Source organism: Epinephelus lanceolatus, chromosome 5, assembly GCF_041903045.1.
Source record: "Epinephelus lanceolatus isolate andai-2023 chromosome 5, ASM4190304v1, whole genome shotgun sequence".
Classification (NCBI taxonomy): domain Eukaryota; kingdom Metazoa; phylum Chordata; class Actinopteri; order Perciformes; family Serranidae; genus Epinephelus; species Epinephelus lanceolatus.
This window is the reverse complement of record NC_135738.1, coordinates 30,869,743-30,888,883: the sequence shown is the minus strand read 5'-3', so window position 1 is coordinate 30,888,883 and position 19,141 is coordinate 30,869,743. Positions and strand designations below refer to the sequence as shown.

Genomic DNA, 19,141 nt, shown 5'->3' with positions numbered 1-19,141 from the left:
AGTAATGCATCCAATAATTGTTGGGATATTTCAGTCTGGAGCAAAGCGGTGACCCGACTGTCTGACCAGCATCGCCATTCCTAAAGAAATTCCTATTCATAAAGAAACAAAAAACAAACTTCTCATGAAAAATGTAGCAAGAATAAGGCAATAAAATATAAACACACCTAGAATCATAAAAGGAAGGTTAAAAAAAAGAATTACAGATCATAGCATGAAGGTGAAGGCCAGTTCCTCTCAGCTTTATGACACCGACAATAATACCCTCAGGCTGCCATCTGGCTCATACGTGGGTCAAAGCTGTGCCAGCATGGTGCTCTTGCTGATTTTGAGAGCAGAGGGAGCTTTCTGTGTCTCTTCTATATTCTATATATTCTCTATCGATTGCACAACAAGCCAATCACAGTCGTATTTTTTGATTATTCAGTTCCTGACATTTTCAGTCACCCTTTTTGAACCCAGCTGAAAAAATGTCAGACCAGTGTGCACTTATTTCCTACCTATTTTCAAAATAAAGCCATGAAAACAGAATATTATGAGACCTATTGCATCATGAAAATAATATAATTTGTTAAGTGTTTATAAATAGCACCCAGTGTTTGGATGTATTCGGTGGTGACTCATCTGCCAGTCAATAACCTAGTTTCCATAAAGCTTTAAAAACATGCACAGACTCTGTTTCACTGTCTTCATAAAATATTCTCAAGATAAATTTCACTGTAGTGCATCTATCATTTTCTGTTTCTTTTCAGTGAAATGGTTGTGAAAGAAGAACATACATGGGAAATGTTACGCTTTGCCAAGATTCAGCCATCGTGACATCAGACAGCCTGCAATTAATACACAATAGAGAGAGCTTTTATCTTTCAGCTGCTATAATTTATCCCGCTGACAAGAGTGTGTCACATTTTCTTGTTGTTCTTGGATGCAGTATAAAGAAGATTATAATTGTTATCTCCATTGTTGTGTTGTTTGAATAAATGAATCACTGTTTACACAGCTGTTGCACATTTTTATATTCACCTTCGATTTTCAGGCTGCTGCAGATGACACAGTACCTCGAATAATAGATCAAACCTGTGTTTCTGTCCGTTCTTTTCTCACAGCGCTACATGTGTTTTGCCAACCCGACAGAGGTGAAGCCCCCCGAGGACCTCCAGGACCTGGGTGTTCGTTTTCTGCAGCCCTTTGTCAACCTGTTGTCCAAAGCCACCTACTGGTGGATGAACACCTTCATCACCAACGCTCACAGAAGACCCATCGACCTCAAGGTCATCGGCAAACTGCCCATTGCCATGAGAGCCCTCACCAACTACATAAAGCTACGCAAGGCCTTCGAAGACCAGAAGGTGAGTGCACCGCTGGTTTAGTTTTCTTTAGAGTGGTTATTGTCTTCTTTATGGAAAACATGGGATTACAGCCTAGTGCTGAAATCAAGTCAGCCCACAGACCAGTGTGAAAAGGCATCAAAACACACACAGCTGACATGAGAGTAATTCAACCATACAATGTACAGTAGGAGTATCATATAAGTACGCGAGTATGGTGAGCAATTTTCTACCATTTACCTAGAAACTGGAGGACTCCTTTTCAGTCTGTAGTAACACTTAATGTAACATTTTCTTCAGATCTTTTCAAATGTGGGAACACCATTGGATTTCAGATCTGAGATCTTGTAGTTCATTGCGTCATTGGTGCTGAATAAATAATCATGGATGTGTCAGGCGCTGGTGCAGATGGCAACAGAAAGTAACAGAAGATGATTTGTATGTTGGAAAGAAAATCTGCAGAAAGGGAATAATACTTTTGGGCTGTTTCTCCCACGACTCCTAGTTTTTGTCAGAAGTAAAATGTTGAAGCATTTTGTGCAGAAATAACAAAGAGAATGTCTTCATGTGGAGTGGCCTTAACATACTCAGGCAAACCAGATTTCAAAGTGGGAGAAAAATGCCATCTCATTCTGAATGTGGATTATCATCAGGGGATCAACTTGGAGCTCCCACTCACAGACACAAACAAAGATTTAAGTATTTATGTAAGAGCTTAGCGTGCAGCTTGTTTGGCTTCTTATGACCCCACTTCACTTTATTTAGAGCCCATTTGTTAGTTCAACTGTCATCATAATGTTTGCAATGTTGAATTGCTGTGGGTCTGACATGTGCATGAAGTGATCTGGGAATCTTACAATGTTTGTTTTTTTTTTTTTAAATGCTGCTGTTCTCATAAAATACGATGATCTCTGTCCTGTGATGACTCATCTCTGGCTGAACTGGGACCATTAAAATGTATTCAGACGTCACACAGATCATTAGTCAATAATGTAAACAAACAATGTGTCTTAAACATGGACACATGCTCAAGCTTATTCTTTCTATTTTAGCCCTATCGAAGCCAGAACATGTGAGTGGAGCGGAGCGGGTGAAAATTTCCGCTCCTTGCTCGCAGACCTGTCACTTTGCGCCGCTCGTCCGCTCCGCTTGGTTCTGCGCATTCTTCGCTCCGCTCCATCATAAATTTTATCCCGCTCCACTTGCTCACCACTCCGCTCAAAAAAACTGTGTCGTACTACCCTAACCTGTAATCTTCTATTCACAAATAAAATGGGGTCTTCCATATTTCCGACATCTCATTGGTCCGACCATATTAAACCCATTGTTCCGAAGTCCCGTTGTTCCGAAATGATCATGATGCCCTGTGGTTAAGGTCTGGTTAGGATTAGGCACAAAAACCACTTGGTTAGTGTTAGGAAAAGATCATGGTGTGGGTTAAGATGAAAAAGAAAGTGGCAAACACATAAGCCGTGAGCCTGCTTCGCCTCAAGCCTTTCCCAGCTAACCCAGAGCCGGTCACGGAGCCGCCACCGGGAGCCGTTCAGCACCGCGGAGAGCTCCCCACACAACCCAGACCCCAGAGTTAATAACAGGAGGTTATGGTGTTTCACTCTCTCCTCTCCTCTCTATGACACTTGTATCTCGACCAGTAGCCCACTTTTGTTGCGTTGCTGATCCTCTATGGTACACAAATACAGTAATAATCACGTATCGGAACAACGGGACGTCGGACTAATGAGAGGTCGGAACAATGAGAGGTCGGAACAATGAGAGATCGGAACAATGCTACGGCACCAATAAAACATGAGCTTGGTAGATTCTCCGGGGGAGCCCTCTCCCCGCAGTTAGGGACCGTTCTACACGGTACCGCTGGCAGGGTGGAAATAAGTCAAAGTGTAGAGGAGACAGACCAGGTTAAGCGGCCGACCTCCGAAGCCCTCTTGCCTCTCCCCGCAGTTAGGGACCGTTCTCCGAGGTACTGCTGCTTCTCTTCTCAGTTTCTTTTCTGAAGTACACAGTAAACTCCATAGTTTTTAAAGAAAATAGTGTGGGTGTGCGCAGGTGCAAAGATGCATTCTGGGTGGGGCATGAGCGACCGGAGCGAAATTGGAGTGAGAGATAAGGCTCCGCTCCACCTTTTAAAAAAAATAGCTGCTCCTCACTCAACACAAAATCCTCCCGCTCCCCGCTCTGCTCCGCTCACATACTCTGATTGAAGCTGCAGTTGGCGACTTTTATAACATGACTTTTGTTTTATATATTTGCTGAAACTGTCACTATATCCTTACAGTGGCTGATGGGACAGATAATCTGTGAAACAAATCTTCTTCCTCCTCTTAGTGCTTCTGATGGTAGTTGCAAGAATCCACCACATGAAAACAACCTATTAGAGACGAGGAGTCTTTAATGCAGCTGCTCATTAACTCTGGTAAATTGTCAACTAGGCAGCACTGATTAAACATGAATCAATTTTCTGTTACTTCGGTGTCTTTTTCTCACCTCAAATGTTTTCAGAAACATAATTTTGTGGACTGTTCTGGTGTAAAATGAAAAAGCTTGTGACCCAGCTGCAACTTTTACAACAGCCGAGCAAAAACCAAACACCACCCATTGGCCGGAGCAGTGATTCACATGACTGACAGCTGCATTAGAGAGTCCTCGGTTCTGATGCAGTGGTGGATTCAAGTGATTGCCATCAGAGGCAGTAGAAAGAGGAGGAGGAAGATTATTTTTTCACTGACTATCTGTCTGTACTTCTTTTAGAATATAGTCTATAAAGACAAAAAGTTCTTTTCATAAAAGTTAACAACTGTAGCTTTAAGTTATATTTTGTTCCCTGTCACAAAGTTTAATACAGTCTCTCCACTTTATATCTTTAACACTTCTTTTGTGAAACACTGTTGGTGCTGTCAGAGAGGTGTTAATTAAACCCAGTGCTTCTTTAAGGCTCCTGTTTATGGTGTTGTTTTGATTTGCATTACTGTTTACTGTGAGGTGTTTCTAATAATGTTTCTCCGCCGTGTATGTGATGGAGGTGGACAAAGTGTTAGACACCTTTCATGATAAGGGTCACACAGTGGCTCAGTGGTTAGCACTGCTGTCATTTTAAACCTGATGTCCAGCTCGGGTGTTTCTCTGCGGAGTTTACATGTTGTCCCTCTGTCTTTATGGGTTTCCTCTTATAGTCAGAAGACATGCAGATTTAGTGAACTGGAAACTCTAAATTGTTTAATACTTGCTGTCTTGGGAGTTCTCCTGGCTCCTGTCCAACAAATGCTGAGCCCTCTAAGACTCTAAGTTGGTGAAGAAAGTGGGTGGATGGATGCTGCTCAATACAACAGCAGCCAGGATTCGGTGGTTTGATGAAGTGAAGTGAAATGTAGTTTGGACAAAAGCAATGCAATCAAAATGTAATAGCTGCCATTTGAAAAATCAAACAACGCTACCTCCTAAAAAATGAAATATTGACATATTTTCACATCCTCTTTTGCAATATTGACACATGGGCTAGTTTGCAATACAGCTCCTCTAAATTTGTAGATAATGTAGAATAGGTTTGGTACAAAATTGAGGAGGCAGATGAAACTGCTTTTGTTTGTGCTGTGTCAGAGAGGTGTACATAATATTTTTGGTTCTCTCTTTTTGCACGCTGATCTCCTCCCAAAGCGGTGTTCTTCCAGTCTTATTAATTTAATCCAAACTGGAGATGCTCCTGCGTCACATATTATTTCTCCTCCTCCCTCCTTCTTTTTTTCCCTCTCCCTCCATCTCACTTTCGGAGCACGTGTCAGGGGTCGGAGGTGAAGGGCCTCCTGCACAGGGTCATTGTTTTCCAGTGTTTGGAAGGTTACGGACATTCGTCACTGCTGCATGTGCGTCCGGTGTGAACGCAACCCCACTTCCTTCCGGCAGGAGCGAAGGATGAGAGAGATTGAGAGATCCCAGTGGAGAGGTGGGGGGGTGGGGCATTTAGAGGAGAGCCCGGAGGCAGCGGGTCATTCCCATTCGACTGTGAACGAAGCGACATCCCGACCCCTGCGGGGGTGAAAGCACTGCACTTCATGGGAAGCTAGTTTCACTCTGAGTGTGTGAGAAGAAACGTCCTCCTTCCGTCTCGTTTGAACCCTAGGTAGAAAGAAATAGTGTGTGTGTGTTTGTTTGAGTGAGTGACGTTCACAGTGACTCTATGTTTTATATGAAGGCCGAGGTTCAGCGTGAGCTCAGATGGAAAGATAGGAACATTCACGTCTGTTCTCACAGTTCTGAGTGGTTCAGTCTTGTTCACAGTGATGCACGTGTACACACACTCACTGTGAAAATGTCCTGGGAGTGTTTGCTGCACCATGACGGCCCAGATGTTTTCTCTGATCATTGCTAACTCACTGAACCAAGCTGCTGTGTTGTTTGTGAAGGTAATATATTTCGGATGTCATGCTATAAATTAATATAAGGAAGCTCTTCCAGTCCGCCTCGGAAAAATCTTTTTATCTCTCAAAATTATTTCTTATGACTTGGCATTTTCTTTTGTCATTTGAAGTCATTTGAAAACCCTCAGCTTTTTTTCACTTGCTGTTTAATCCCTGTCCTCTGCACCACCGCCATGGTTTTCCTGCATCATGAGTTACAGAGCAGTTAAACATGACTGACTGAGCTCCACTGTGAAATTCACCATTAATCACCACATCCCATGATGCAGCAGCAGCAGCAGCAGCAGTGGGGAGGATGGAAGTCCTTAACCTGACCTCATTTTGCAGGTTTCTTATGCAGTGATGTAGCGACTTGAGTTAATGATGTGTCAATTCAGCTGTTATGTACAAGCAATTACTTCCTCTTGCCCTGTTAGCAGGCTGTATTGTCTAACCCAGTTTTTGTTCTTTCTCTTGTTGTGCTGCCAGTTGAGCTCCTCAGAGAAATGGCTGTGCATAATGTTTGGTGCAAAGAAGAAACAAACACATTTACTCCTACCTTCAACATGAGTTTGAGCCTCATGTAAAAATGTAAATGTTTCCCAAATAGATAATTTATATTTGGGATTTAAAATTTAAGAATCCAAATCCTTTAACCTCTTCTACTCCACCATTCCCTACCATTTTTGCCTTTTTTAGGGAAGACAGTGGATCTTTAGGGGAAGATAGTGGGTCAGCAGTATTTGCCATCTGAACATCCAAGAACCTGAAGATAAATTTGAGATGCAGCTCAGCACCATGTGTCAAGTTTCTAGTTATAAATCTATAATGAACATTGTGATTTGTTAAGCGTCTATTCAAATTTTAAAGGTTAAGAGTGACTAAGGGCTTAGAACATTATGATGAAACTATATGATGTCTTTTATCTTGCCCATCTGTGTCTCATAAGTACTTGCAGATTCAGAGTCTAATATAATGCCAGTATTTTCACTCTAGCTTTAAAACTTAGCCTGCTCCAGTCTCTGAAAGACAGTAATGTCGGCAGAGGATGGCTGTGTCCACGCAGAGCAGAAGAGGTTAAAGTAGACAAAATTGCTAATGAGTCACTACTGATTAGCTGAATTCAGCCTCTGTACCCTCTTTCTTTTTTACCATCCCTCAGAGGCCTCAGGGCACAGCACCCCAGGGCCCGAAGTTGATCTGGGAAGCCTTGAGGAAAGCGTTCGGCAGACCCCTCATCCTCAGCATCACATTCCGTTTCCTGGCCGACCTGCTTGGCTTCGCCGGCCCACTGTGCATCTCCGGCATCGTCCATCACATCAGCAAGGACAACCGCACCATTCAGCAGCCGGTGAGGGGTCAACCACACTGCCATACACCTACTAGGGTAGCGTAGCCTGACATCATGTAAGGAATTAAACTCTGTCCTTAGAAAGCAAATGTAGCTGCTGAATTTGTTTCTCATTTTCACTGGATAATTCAAAGGATCCAATGTTATCTTCTTTATTGCTAGTGATTTGTGATTCCCTGAAAAACAGCTATGGTATACGGTCATAAGCTCCAGAACTAGTGAGTAAACCTCGAGTCTGCCATGTCACACCATTTTTTAAAGTTCTTACTCTGAGGCTATTTAATGTGATTACAGCCTTCTTAAAATTATTTAGTGAAAAATGGAACAACCCTGTCTAATTTTGGTTTTGTAAATTTTGTAAATTTCTCCAAAATCTAGCTGTCAAATTTTGTATTATTATTAATACAATATTAATTATTATTATTATTCTGTGCAAAACTAACCAGGCTTAACCTGCTTGTCTAGACGTCCTCTCTCCTCAGCTGCAGTTTTCTTACATCTCCTCCTTCAACAGCTTCAGTTTTACTCTCTTTTTGCCTGATTAGTATATCCCTACATTATTTCATAAAGGCCTTGGAAACCTGATTTCACATCTAAGCAGCACTAACAGTAAAGTTTGGAGAAAAAGCAATGCATAGTTATCATATATGAAGAGCTTCATCAGGACTGTGTGTGTGTGTGTGTGTGTGTGTGTGTGCTTTGATCAAATTTGACTGAGAGTGTTGACAGCATAAGCAAACACCCACTTCAAACCAGTGAGAGGAGCACAGACTGAAATCTCTCATGTGAAATAAACAAAAACTGCACAACACTGCAGAAAACTGTGTTCATGTAAGAGCCCAAAGCTTGACATAAAAATGAATTCTGAAAACTAATTGTTTTCAAGGCCTTTGATATTCCTTTGCAAATGGTAATCATAATTTATTCATCTAGCTTTACAAATGAAGGAATAGTGACAGTGACACCTCCTGACAGAATGTATCTTGGCTCTGATGCTGTTGTCTGTTTTCACACGGATATCACATCAGAGAGTCTCACCTATCAGTACAGCTGGCAGAGACACCAGTTACCTGCAGTAACCCATTTTTATCTGCATTTATTTGTGAGCCTTTACACTTGTGTGCTGCAGTGAGAACGTGCAGAGATAACCAGTGAAGACACTGGTTGCCACGGGAGTTCTGAGTAAAAGCGAATTCTTTCCGAGAAAGCACAGAGATGTTGTTGGAAATAAACAGAGAGCTGAGATGATGATTCAGAAACAGACAGGTTCAGCAGACGTGACGGAGACGTCACATGGCTTCTTCCTGCCTCTCAAAGGTCACGGTTACAGTTTGATGGGACATTTATGATGCCCTCTCTCCCCGGTGCACCTGCCTCCAATGGTGTACTAATTTAGTCCTCGTCAAATATTTATGAGACTTATTGCTGGCGGAGCTATCTCGGTTTCTTAGATTCCACACAGGGCAGAATGACACTCAGGCATCCTTCCGCATGAACAACTCTGCAGTTATTTTTTTGAAAGTCACATCCATACAAGCTGGTGGAGCATCCAGATTTAATTGGAAAATGGTTAAAAGATTCGCCAGGCACTCAGTAAATGCTCTCGAAAGCGCATCAGTTTGGAGAGAGAAGTGAAAATAGGTTTGTGAAATCGTGACTGTTTGAGTCAGTGATGTTTCTGGGTCTTATGGAGAGAGTGAGAAATGTGTTTTTGGCAGCATGATGAGAAAGAGAGACCAGATAAATTTTACGGATGAGTGGATTCAGAGTTGAGACACATCAATAAATGTTAATTCTTCCTGAGCGAATGATGCCTGATTGAGTAATTAATTAATCACTGAAGGAGAATCTGTATCTGCTCCTATAGCTGAGTCACATTCATCTTTGGTTTCTGGCTCACACTCCACATATCAGCTGTGTGATACACTATTATCTCTGCTCTCTGATGAGGACTCCACTGCACTTTAGTGTAATTGGGGTTTCATGTGCAAAGCTGCAGCCCTACTGTGAAATGTAAAGGATACATTTGAAATGGATCGGTCACCCTCCACTTTTGAGAAAGTAAACAGGAACCGTTTTAGCTCAAAGTCATCACTGACACTACCTCGAGTTGAATCAAATTCTGCAGAGTTCAGCCTGTGTGATTGACCTTGCTGACGTCCCTGCCTGTCTAACAATGATAAACCGGTCGATAGCTCTATCTCCTCCTCTTATAACCTTTCCATTCTTCCAGATGAGGTTGCTGGGGATCTATTTCATTTCCTCCAAGGAGTTTCTGGAGAATGCATATGTGCTGGCTGTGCTGCTCTTCTTTGCCCTGCTCCTGCAAAGGACCTTCCTCCAGGCCTCCTACTATGTGGCTATTGAAACAGGCATTAACCTGCGTGGCGCCATACAGGTACATGAAATTCTCCATGAAACACGTGACTAAGAGGTTTTACTGTTTGTGGACATGGGTCTGAATGTGACTGTTCTTTCTCCAGACAAAAATCTACAACAAGATCATGCGTCTGTGCACTTCCAACATGTCCATGGGGGAGTTAACTGTCGCTCAGATTTGTAACCTGGTTGCCATAGATACCAACCAGCTCATGTGGTTCTTCTTTCTCTGTCCTAACTTGTGGGCAATGCCAGTACAGGTAAGAAACATGTTTGATCTACTCTATTAGAGGTATAGTTAGGATATTTTAAAGTGGGATTATATGAGGTACTTATCCACAGTCAGTGTATCACATACAGTAGCTGTTGGTCGACATGCCCCCAGTTTGGAGAAGCAGGCAGGAATACTAACATGGAAGCAAAGCAATGTACTTCTGTGGAGGGGAGGCAGCAGCAAAATGTTTTTAGCCATTTAAAAAACAGACATCAATATCAGTTCAAGTGTATGCTATATTTAGAATATTTTCACCGCTTTACCTTGTCTCAGACAGCTCATGTTGACAGGGAAGCCATCCCTCCAGTCCCTCCAGGATTTTGTGAGCTGTTTTTGGGATTGTTGTGGCCTGAATTGTCTTATTTCATGCAGCTTTTCAAAAAAAATTGAAATGCATGTTCCAATGGTCATAGCCTTTTATGTCTCTTCTCTGTGAGCTGCTCTCCTTCAGCTCTTTCTGCCTGGTTAGCACAAGCTAACACAACACAACTTGATCTCATCCCTACTCGTCATATTTTGTTGCTTGGGCAAAAGGGCCTCTCCAGTGGTCAGCATCCGACACAGAAACGGCGTGACTCTGTCCTTAAACCTGTTCGTAACTATTAGGTAATGTTAGCCATGTGAGGCTAACAGTTAGCCCTGCCACTGTGTGTGTGTGTGTGTGTGTGTGTGTGTGTGTGAACCTTGTCTTAGGCACAGAGCTCAAGTCTCATGATAAACAGAGAAGAGAGGGCTGAGCGAATCCATATGCTGCACATAGCTCTACAATGAAATGAGATTTTAACCGTTTTGAATAGTAAAATTCGTGGTAAGGTTGCGGTCATTGGAAAAAATTCCAAGTTTGTGCAGAATTCACGAGGACTGGCTGAATTTGTATTAATTGTTGCAAACTCAACATCGCAACATCCTGGAGGGACTGCTCTTTGCTCCCGTCAAAGCCACCAGACTCCATTGAGAAAATTAGTCATTTTAGTTCACTGAACACGGGGGCTACTGGTCTAGTGCTGCCTTGATCAGTCAGTTTGTCTGTGCTATATTGTGACTTTGGTGAATCCAAGCTGACCCTTTTAAATGTGGAAGTCACACAGTAACACAAACGATCTAACTGATCGAGGCAGCAGACCAGCAGCTCCTGTTTTCAGTGATATTAAATTATTGTTTTCCTCAATGAAGTCTGGCTTTGAAGAGAGCGATATAACAGCTATAGTTACAAACTGTTGTCTGGCCGCAAGATAAAGCAGTGAAAATATTCTAAATGGAGCAGACACTTACACGGATCATGCTTTTTTTTTGGTTGGACTTTTATTAGGTGGCTAAAATAAGTTTTGTTGCTGCCCCTGTCCGTAGCAGTACATTACCTAGTTTCCGTGTCGCTACTCCTGTCTCATTCTCCAAACTGTGAGTGTGCTGACTGACATCTTCTGTATGTGACACACTGATTATGGAAACGTACAACCCCACCTCTAAGGATCTGAACTATCCCTTTAAGTAGTGAGTTCTTGCAGTGCTCATGTGTTATCTTTGTAAGTGCCTTAACCTGGACTTGTAGTAACCTTTTTGAGTAGGTGCATGTCATCTACGTGCAAAGGCTTCGTAGCTAAAGCGTAATCCCTTAGGACAAAACAACTATGACTACCTACCTACTACCTACCTGGACTTGTAGTTATCTTTTTGAGTAGGCGCATGTCATCTACGTGCAAAGGCTTCGTAGCTAAAGCGTAATCCCTTAGGACAAAACAACTATGAATTAAGTTTTACACTGTAATGCAAAGTATTACGTAGTATAATTTTGTTGTTTGTGCTATTTTGTTGCGTTGCTCTACTTTGTTTTGTGTATTGTTGCACTTTTTTCTTTGTGTGAAACTTTTCAAAGGTGTCTGCTACACTGCTCTTTTTTTAGACTGTACTGTTGTGTGCTGAGTTCTGCTATATGTTGTCTTTTTCATTGTATGCGGTGCATTGTCTTTTCTCATCAGGCTTGTGGTCAAAGGCAAAGCTCGCTTTATGATCATGTGGGAAATACTGGATTGTATACAGAGGTGTGAAGGCCGAGAAAGGAAGGTCAGGTGTAGCCCCTGAGGGAGTTAGAAAAGATTCACAGTGAACGTGCGCTGTCGATTGCAAGTGTGCGACCTTCATGCTTTGTAATGCTGTCCTTTGAGAGGATTGTGTAATTCATCACACACAATACAGTACAATCAATGTTGTTAGGCGTATGCTATTAATTCCTCAGGAGAAATTAGAGTTGAAACCAACTATCCTGGCAAATCATAAGAATACTATTTCAACAAACCCTAGAGGTCAATTAGTTTCTCAAGAAAATCCAGTGCCCAAGGAAACCTGCTGGATGTACTTCTGTGTTTTTGAGACTGGAGTTTATTGTGTGTTTTCATTATTTCTCACTATTTCTTTCGCTCTGTTCAAGATATTGTCATATTCACCTGCTTCTTCTTTCTTTCTTCTTCCCTCCAGCCCTTCATCGTTTCATCCATATCAAATGTAAAATCCGTTTTGCCTGGAATAGAAAAGTTACACACATTGCCACATTTACATTTACATGCTGCTGCTGCATATTGTTCATTTATGTACACTCCATGCCAGTGGAGGTGCACGGAAATCAAAGCTTTGGGGAACCAGAAAAAGCTGTTGCAACTCAGAGGAACAACAATAGCTGTGGTGAAAGAGCGACAAAGATGTGTTTGGAATACTGATTAACCAGAAGACTTTACAGAATAGAGTCATCAGAGAGGAAAGTGAGTTGATCTGGACACAAAAACACAATAAGCCACAAGATATTGTCGACTCAGACAGTTGTACAGCGGTTTTCATTTTGTATGAATGTGTTTTTTGCAGCTGGTATTATAATTATCAATTCAATTCAATTTTATTTATAAAGCCCAATATCACAAATCACAGTTTGCCTCACAGTTCTCTAATGCTTTATTGAGGCACTATTACATTGATTCTCTCCTGTGCCTGATATTTCTTCTGGCTTATTATGGCCTTTGTTGGCACCATGTGCTGTGCCTGAAGGAAAGTATCCTCTTATCTTTTTATGGCAGGAGGCACTGTCCATGAAAAATTCTCTCTTGCATGAAAAAGCTTAAGAAGGACTTATTATTCTGAAACACCAAAAAAGATGACAGAGACAAAAATACAAGGATGAATCTAACACAGTTTGCATACGATTTGTTAACAAAGAATCGTACATCCAGGATTCAGCATTCACAGATGTTTTTCAACTGACACCATTACCTATTATATCAGTAATAGTTCTTTAATATGCATTTTAGTTTCCCTTAACCTATTCCTTATTGTATTTTCAGTGATAACATTTTTGAAGACAGCTTAAAGGCATAAACCATAGACTGTATGTAGATAGAAAGATGGTCAACGTGTCACCTTTTCTGCTTCATGTGTCTGCAAAAATATGAAAATGTTATTCTTATGAACAAAAAGACAGTCACAGCAGGTCGTAAACAGGCTGTGTTACGCTATTCAGCAGCAGTATAAACATGCTGATGGTTCCTCTGAGGTCTGAGCTGCATTAGTATTCTCCATCTGTGCCTACCTGTCTGCCCCAGACTGTGAATCAATCCATTGTGCTCGATTTTTACAGCCTCCCGCCCTGATGGGCTTTTGAAGTTTTCCGGTGATCTCAGATATGTCAGCTGATTTTTAATGGCTTTTTAATAGCAGGACCCTGGAACAGACGCAGCTAAATGAAATTCAGCTGTCATTCATTTTTATTATTTACAGCTTTTCCCACTGTAACATGCCCAAATCTTTGCTGTGAAAAAGGATTATCGCATGACCTGCTGATTAATAACATATTGAAGCATATCTTCTTCATCAGTGAAGTAAATAGATCTCTTTTTTTGTTTGTTTGTAAAAGCAGGCATTTTGACTTGTCATAGCAGAGAAAGCACAGGTGAAATGACTTAATTCAAGTTCCCCAGTAAGCCATGCCAGTGAGCCAGCATGCACAACACCAGGATCCTGAAACTAGCTCACTTAAATGTAGAGCAGTTTTTATAATGCTATGTTTCACTTGTTTTTATCCTGCTATGACGTGCCAAAATGTCTCCTGTGGAAAAGTTTTTTCTAACGCTCAGCAGACTGGAACTGACTCATGCACTGTGTAAACAAATACACACAACTCTTTTGCTCAAAGTTTTAAAGTGATATTTAAATGTTCATTTTATTTAAAGCTGCTGCAGTTAAAGGTGTGGTATGTAATTCTGGAGAAATACAGTCCATTGTTGAGTCTCATTTCCAGGTTGTCAGAAACCTACACTTTGGGTAGCCGGTTCAGTCTGACAACAACCCAAGGTCGTCGATATTTGACCCATAAGGCTCAAATATCAACTATCTTTCCCCAAATTGAACCTTTAATCAGGAAATATAGGGTTCACAGTTGCTTATTGATTTGCTTTTATACAAGATAATGACCTATTACATAAACTTGAATAAGGGTATCTAGAGAAGATTGTTGTGCCTGTCCTGTTTTAGCCATGCTAGTGGTGTGACTAATGATGACAATTTTGGCCCTGTCTGTCCACCACTTTGGCCCACATTACAATATCTCACCAGCTATTGGATGGATTACCACAAAATGTTGGCACAGATAATCGTATTCCCCTCAGCATGAACTGAAATGGTTGTGGTGATCCTTAAAGTTTTCATATAGTGCCACCAACAGGTCAAAGTATTGACTTATCCTGTAAAATGTCTCAAAATCTACAAGATAGATTTGTATAAACACTCATGATTCCTAAAGAATGAATCCCAATGAGTTTAGTGATTTGCTTTTACTAGGGCCATTATCAGGACCATTTTAGAAGGGACATTGAGCTAAATATAGCCACTTCCATGGCTTTAGACACTTAGTCCTGGTAGATATTGCATAAAGTGACCATGGAGTATGTTATTGTATGTAGTGTGAAGCTTTTTACAACACACTAACATATGATAAGACTCACGCTAGAGGTTGGCAGCTCCACAGCTATACAATGCCATGGTAAATGCCATGGTTACATGGCTCATACCCGGGAGGCAGCCACTGTAAAAAAAAAAAAGTGTTACTTTTTTTTTTTAGAGTTATCACAAAGGAACTCGAATCATATCCTGCTTTTTCCTCACCCGCCTCGTCCCCAGTGGGACACATTATCCTGCGACAGATAAAGGAGAGAGTAATGTGACACATTTCCATCTGGCTTCGTGTATCCTGGGGATTCTTGAATCCAGCAGAAGCTCAGTGTGACGCCAAAGACGGTGGGTGGCTGGAGGGAGCCAAGGACAGGGAGAAACATGACTCATCTCTATTGTAAACCTAGAGAGAGACAGTTACTGTATGTGGAGGATGGAAATTCATAAATATTAGTGTTTGATCATTCTTAATTCTTCAGTGTGAACATCCAAATAAATAATCATGTCTCTTCAAAGGCCGCTGTCATTCTCCCAGCATTTGCTTTGCAGGTATCAGAAATCACAGTTTTAAGATGCATGTCATGTGCATGATATATTATTGCATCCATAGTGATGTCCTTATTATGCTCAAGGTCAATGTTCCTCACGACATGGTGCACTATGGTACGGTCAGTGGGGAGCACTGTGTCTTTAGAAATCTTTTATTCCTCATTTTTTCTCCACAAGGTTAACGCAGTACTTTCTTTCTTTCTTTCTTTCTTTCTTTCTTTCTTTCTTTCTCTCTCTATACCCTCCACTCTCAGATTATTGTGGGAGTGATCCTGCTCTACTACCTCTTGGGAATCAGTGCCTTGATTGGAGCGACCGTCATTGCTGTGTTAGCTCCTGTACAATACTTTGTGGCCACTAAGCTGTCCCAAACTCAAAAGAGCACCCTGGTGAGTTTTTTTTTGGCTCTTCTACAAAGATGCAGTACTGCTTGTGACTATTTTGATCTATTTATAACCATTCCAGTGGCTATGGAAGGCAAAGTCTAATGGTGAGGCAGGTGGTGGATTGGTCTGTCCACCACTTTGGTCCAGACTGAAATATCTAAACAAGTATTGGATGTCTTGCCATGACATTTTGTACAGACATTCATAGTCCCCCAAGGCCACCATTAGTTCTTGTAAGAAATGTCTTGACAACTGCTGGAAGGATTTGTATGAACCTTTGTGCAGACACTCATGGTGACCAAAGGAAGTATCCCAGTGACTCTGATGATCCCCTGACTTTTCATCTACTACTGACAGGTCAAGGTTTTCACTTTTCCTGTGAAATATCTCAACATTGGTTACAAAGATTGGCACACATTTTTTGGTGAAGACATTCATGAGCCTTTGAGGATAAAATTACCTTGGTGATCCCTTGACTTTTCCTCTAATAACATCATGAGGTTGACATTTGTGGTTCAGGCTGAAATTTCTATTGGATAGACTACCATGCAATTTCTGCAGACATTCAAGGTTTCTGTGACTTTTCATTTAGCACCGTTATCAGGTCAAAACCTCACTTTGTGTAATACTTTTTGATCAGGGTTGGAAATAAGCACCAGCCTCCAGCCAAATGCTGGTAAAACATGTAAGTGCTAGATTTGCTTTATTTACCAGCCAAAAAAACAATGGTAACCTAGAAAGTGGCTGGTGGATTTTGGAATTCACCAGCCACAGTGAGATGTGGACAAAAAGTTAATTTTCAACCCTGCTTTGGATTGCTTTGCAATGAGCATTGCAGCATCACAGAGCTGCTAGCATCGCTTCCAAACTATTGTGTTATAATCATGCTGGAAACAAAGAATTTTAGAAACCTATTATTCCTTTGCATCACAGTCACATAAGCATAGCGTTAGTTCAGGCAGGACACAATGTTAAGCTCAGCTCACATCCCAGGTACATCAGCTGATCTCAAACAGCCCAATCAACTGAAGGAGCAGCTGACTGATGGAAGGGAGTCAGCTGATAGATCACATGATTCATTTCAATACAACCAGTTGGCAAATCTCATTCAGGGCGCCCTATTTAAACTGCTCTGACCTGCCTTCTGTTGCTGTTTCCTCTGCAAGTCGCTTTGCAACCCACCTCCACCCCAGCTCCTCCTTTTCTTGTTGTGTCTTATCATTGTCATTTCTGTTTGTTATTGATGCTGCTCTGCTCTCCCTGACTCAGGCATTTTATGTAGGCACATGAAAGGGCAGGGAGGTTAGCGCGCTCAGACTCAGGCTTTCCTCGTATGCCCATGGAAGGGCAGAGAAGAGTGCTCTCTCTGCCTTAAGGCTTTCCATGTAGGCGTGTGGAAGGGTGGAGAGGTGCACTGTCTTCGCCTTAGGTTTTCTGGGTAGGCGGCTGGAAGGGCAAAGAGGTATGCTCTCTCCGCCTCAGGCTTTCTTTGTAGGCGTGTGGAAGGGCAGAGAGGTGTGCTCTCTCCGCCTTAGGCTTTCTGCATAGGCCTTGGAAAGGCAGAGAGGCCCCAGAACAGAGCCATATCACCAAATATAATACTGAAATGAAAATAAAGTTGTCTTTGACTAAAGTGGTCCTGAGTAAACTAACAGTAGTGCTTAGTTTTGCCAGAGTGTCTGGTTACCAACAATTCTCTTCAAATTTTGAAATTAAATGCAATCAGTGTCTTCAGTGTGTGTGGCCTCTGAGCTCTGAGAGATCATGAAGAACTTTGCAAACAGAGTTGGTCAATATTGGCTTGTCCACATCATACCAGGTAATGAGGTGGATGTAATGATGGTGTTGAATCATGACATCACAGGCTTCTCTTGCTCTCAGATACACACACACACACACACACACACACACACCTAACTGGACACCTCAAAACATAATTATCCCCTCGGTGGAATAAAACATTTGTTTTATGGGATAGAAATAAACAATAAAATGTTTTCAGTCACACAAGCTATTCTCATCTTGCCTTAAGCCTTTGTGCTGCTTCCAACTGCTCTAAGAGCTGCTATAAAATAAGTCTTATTGATTGTAATGATGCTGTTTCCTGCAGTCCCTGATATTGTGGAACATGATTTTTATATAAGAGAAAAACACTATTCTTTTATGGCTCAGATGCTTGTATCGGCAATTGAATCCAGGGAGTCCAGGTGATTACTCCCATGTCGCCCTCTGGCTGCACCTCTTACAGTTGATCTGCCCCTGATGTGTTGGATTACGGTTCTTTAATCAAAGTCTCCCCTTCTTACTTGCAGGAATATTCCAGCAAACGTCTAAAGAAGACCAACGAGCTGCTGCGAGGCATCAAGCTGCTGAAGCTATATGCTTGGGAACATATCTTCTGTGACAGTGTGGAGGAGACCAGAGACAAAGAGCTCACCAGCCTGCAGGCCTTCGCTCTTTACACATCTATATCCAGTAAGGCTTTCTGTTCCCTCTGCACACATTGAACTTTGCTCTCTGAATTTCATGAAATGCTGCAAAAAATTAATGTTTCTTCCTCAGAAAAAAACATTCACAGAAAGGCACAAGGCTTTTATCTACATCACTATTCACATGACTCATGTGTTTCTATTGTAAATCAAACTATGTTGAACCCCACAATACCCAGGCAACATCTATTATTCAGCACACAAGTATAAAAATAACTGGATGTAAAGCTAACTAATGTTCTAGGCACAACCCACTACCTAAGGCCTCACTGAAGTCATGCTTATTTGTTTTCTACGGATTGTCCTCCTTATCTTGTTCCAGGTGACCAGTGACTGCAGTCTGCCTGGCTCCAGTCCTGTAATAGACTGTGTCCGATCCAAAATCAATAACTGCAGATTTAAGAGGAGTGAGCAATCATAATTTCTTTCTTTACAAGAGAGAGTAATGAAACACAACAGTTTTATGACAGTAATAGAAAAGATTTATTCACCCTTAAGGGAGTAATTTCAAATATTTTCTTTTAAATAAATGTCTGTTCAGTTACTATTTCTCATTGAATGAGATATTACAGTGATGATTGAGTCTTGCAGTTATAGAAACTGGGTGCCTGTGGTGACATTCTTAGGAAAATCACAAACAGTGCAGTTGGCGATGCATTTTCCATCACCCAGCAGTGGGTGCCCTGCCAAAGATGGTAGGCGGAGCTAATGAAACAGACATTACACAATACTCTTCAACTCACTTGTGTGTAAAGCAGCATACTGTTTACTGTTGCTCTGTGGCACATGAAGCAAAGAAAGTAAAAAATGATGCAGATTTTCAGCATCACTGGGCCCATAGAGCAAATGCACTAGAGACTTTCACCTGCTGAGCGGCTATCTTCTGGTTTTGCTCAAAAAATGTATCCACTGATCTACAGATGTCTCTTTGACAATGTAAGTCTGTGGGGATAAAGTTTTATTGGGCCCCATGGCATCACACGACGGACTCGTAAACTGTAATTCCATGGTTTGGCATTATGTCAAATTGGCTTCAAGGCCTGGCTC

General features: G+C 41.6%; 1 protein-coding gene across 9 annotated transcripts in view; it reads left to right on the top strand.

Annotated features, from left to right (window-relative positions):
• Positions 1 to 19,141, top strand: part of abcc8 (ATP-binding cassette, sub-family C (CFTR/MRP), member 8) — an 85,846-nt gene that overhangs the window by 18,097 nt on the left and 48,608 nt on the right. For all 9 annotated transcript variants that reach the window (XR_013491629.1, XM_078168042.1, XM_078168041.1 and 6 more), the window contains 6 exons: positions 1,107 to 1,349; positions 6,900 to 7,088; positions 9,322 to 9,486; positions 9,572 to 9,727; positions 15,474 to 15,608; positions 17,918 to 18,080. Coding sequence is in view for 8 of the 9 variants with exons in the window: in XM_078168042.1 (XP_078024168.1) it covers positions 1,107 to 1,349; positions 6,900 to 7,088; positions 9,322 to 9,486; positions 9,572 to 9,727; positions 15,474 to 15,608; positions 17,918 to 18,080 (1,051 nt within the window). In the remaining variant the exon portion in view is untranslated. The remainder of the gene's footprint in view (positions 1 to 1,106; positions 1,350 to 6,899; positions 7,089 to 9,321; positions 9,487 to 9,571; positions 9,728 to 15,473; positions 15,609 to 17,917; positions 18,081 to 19,141) is intronic.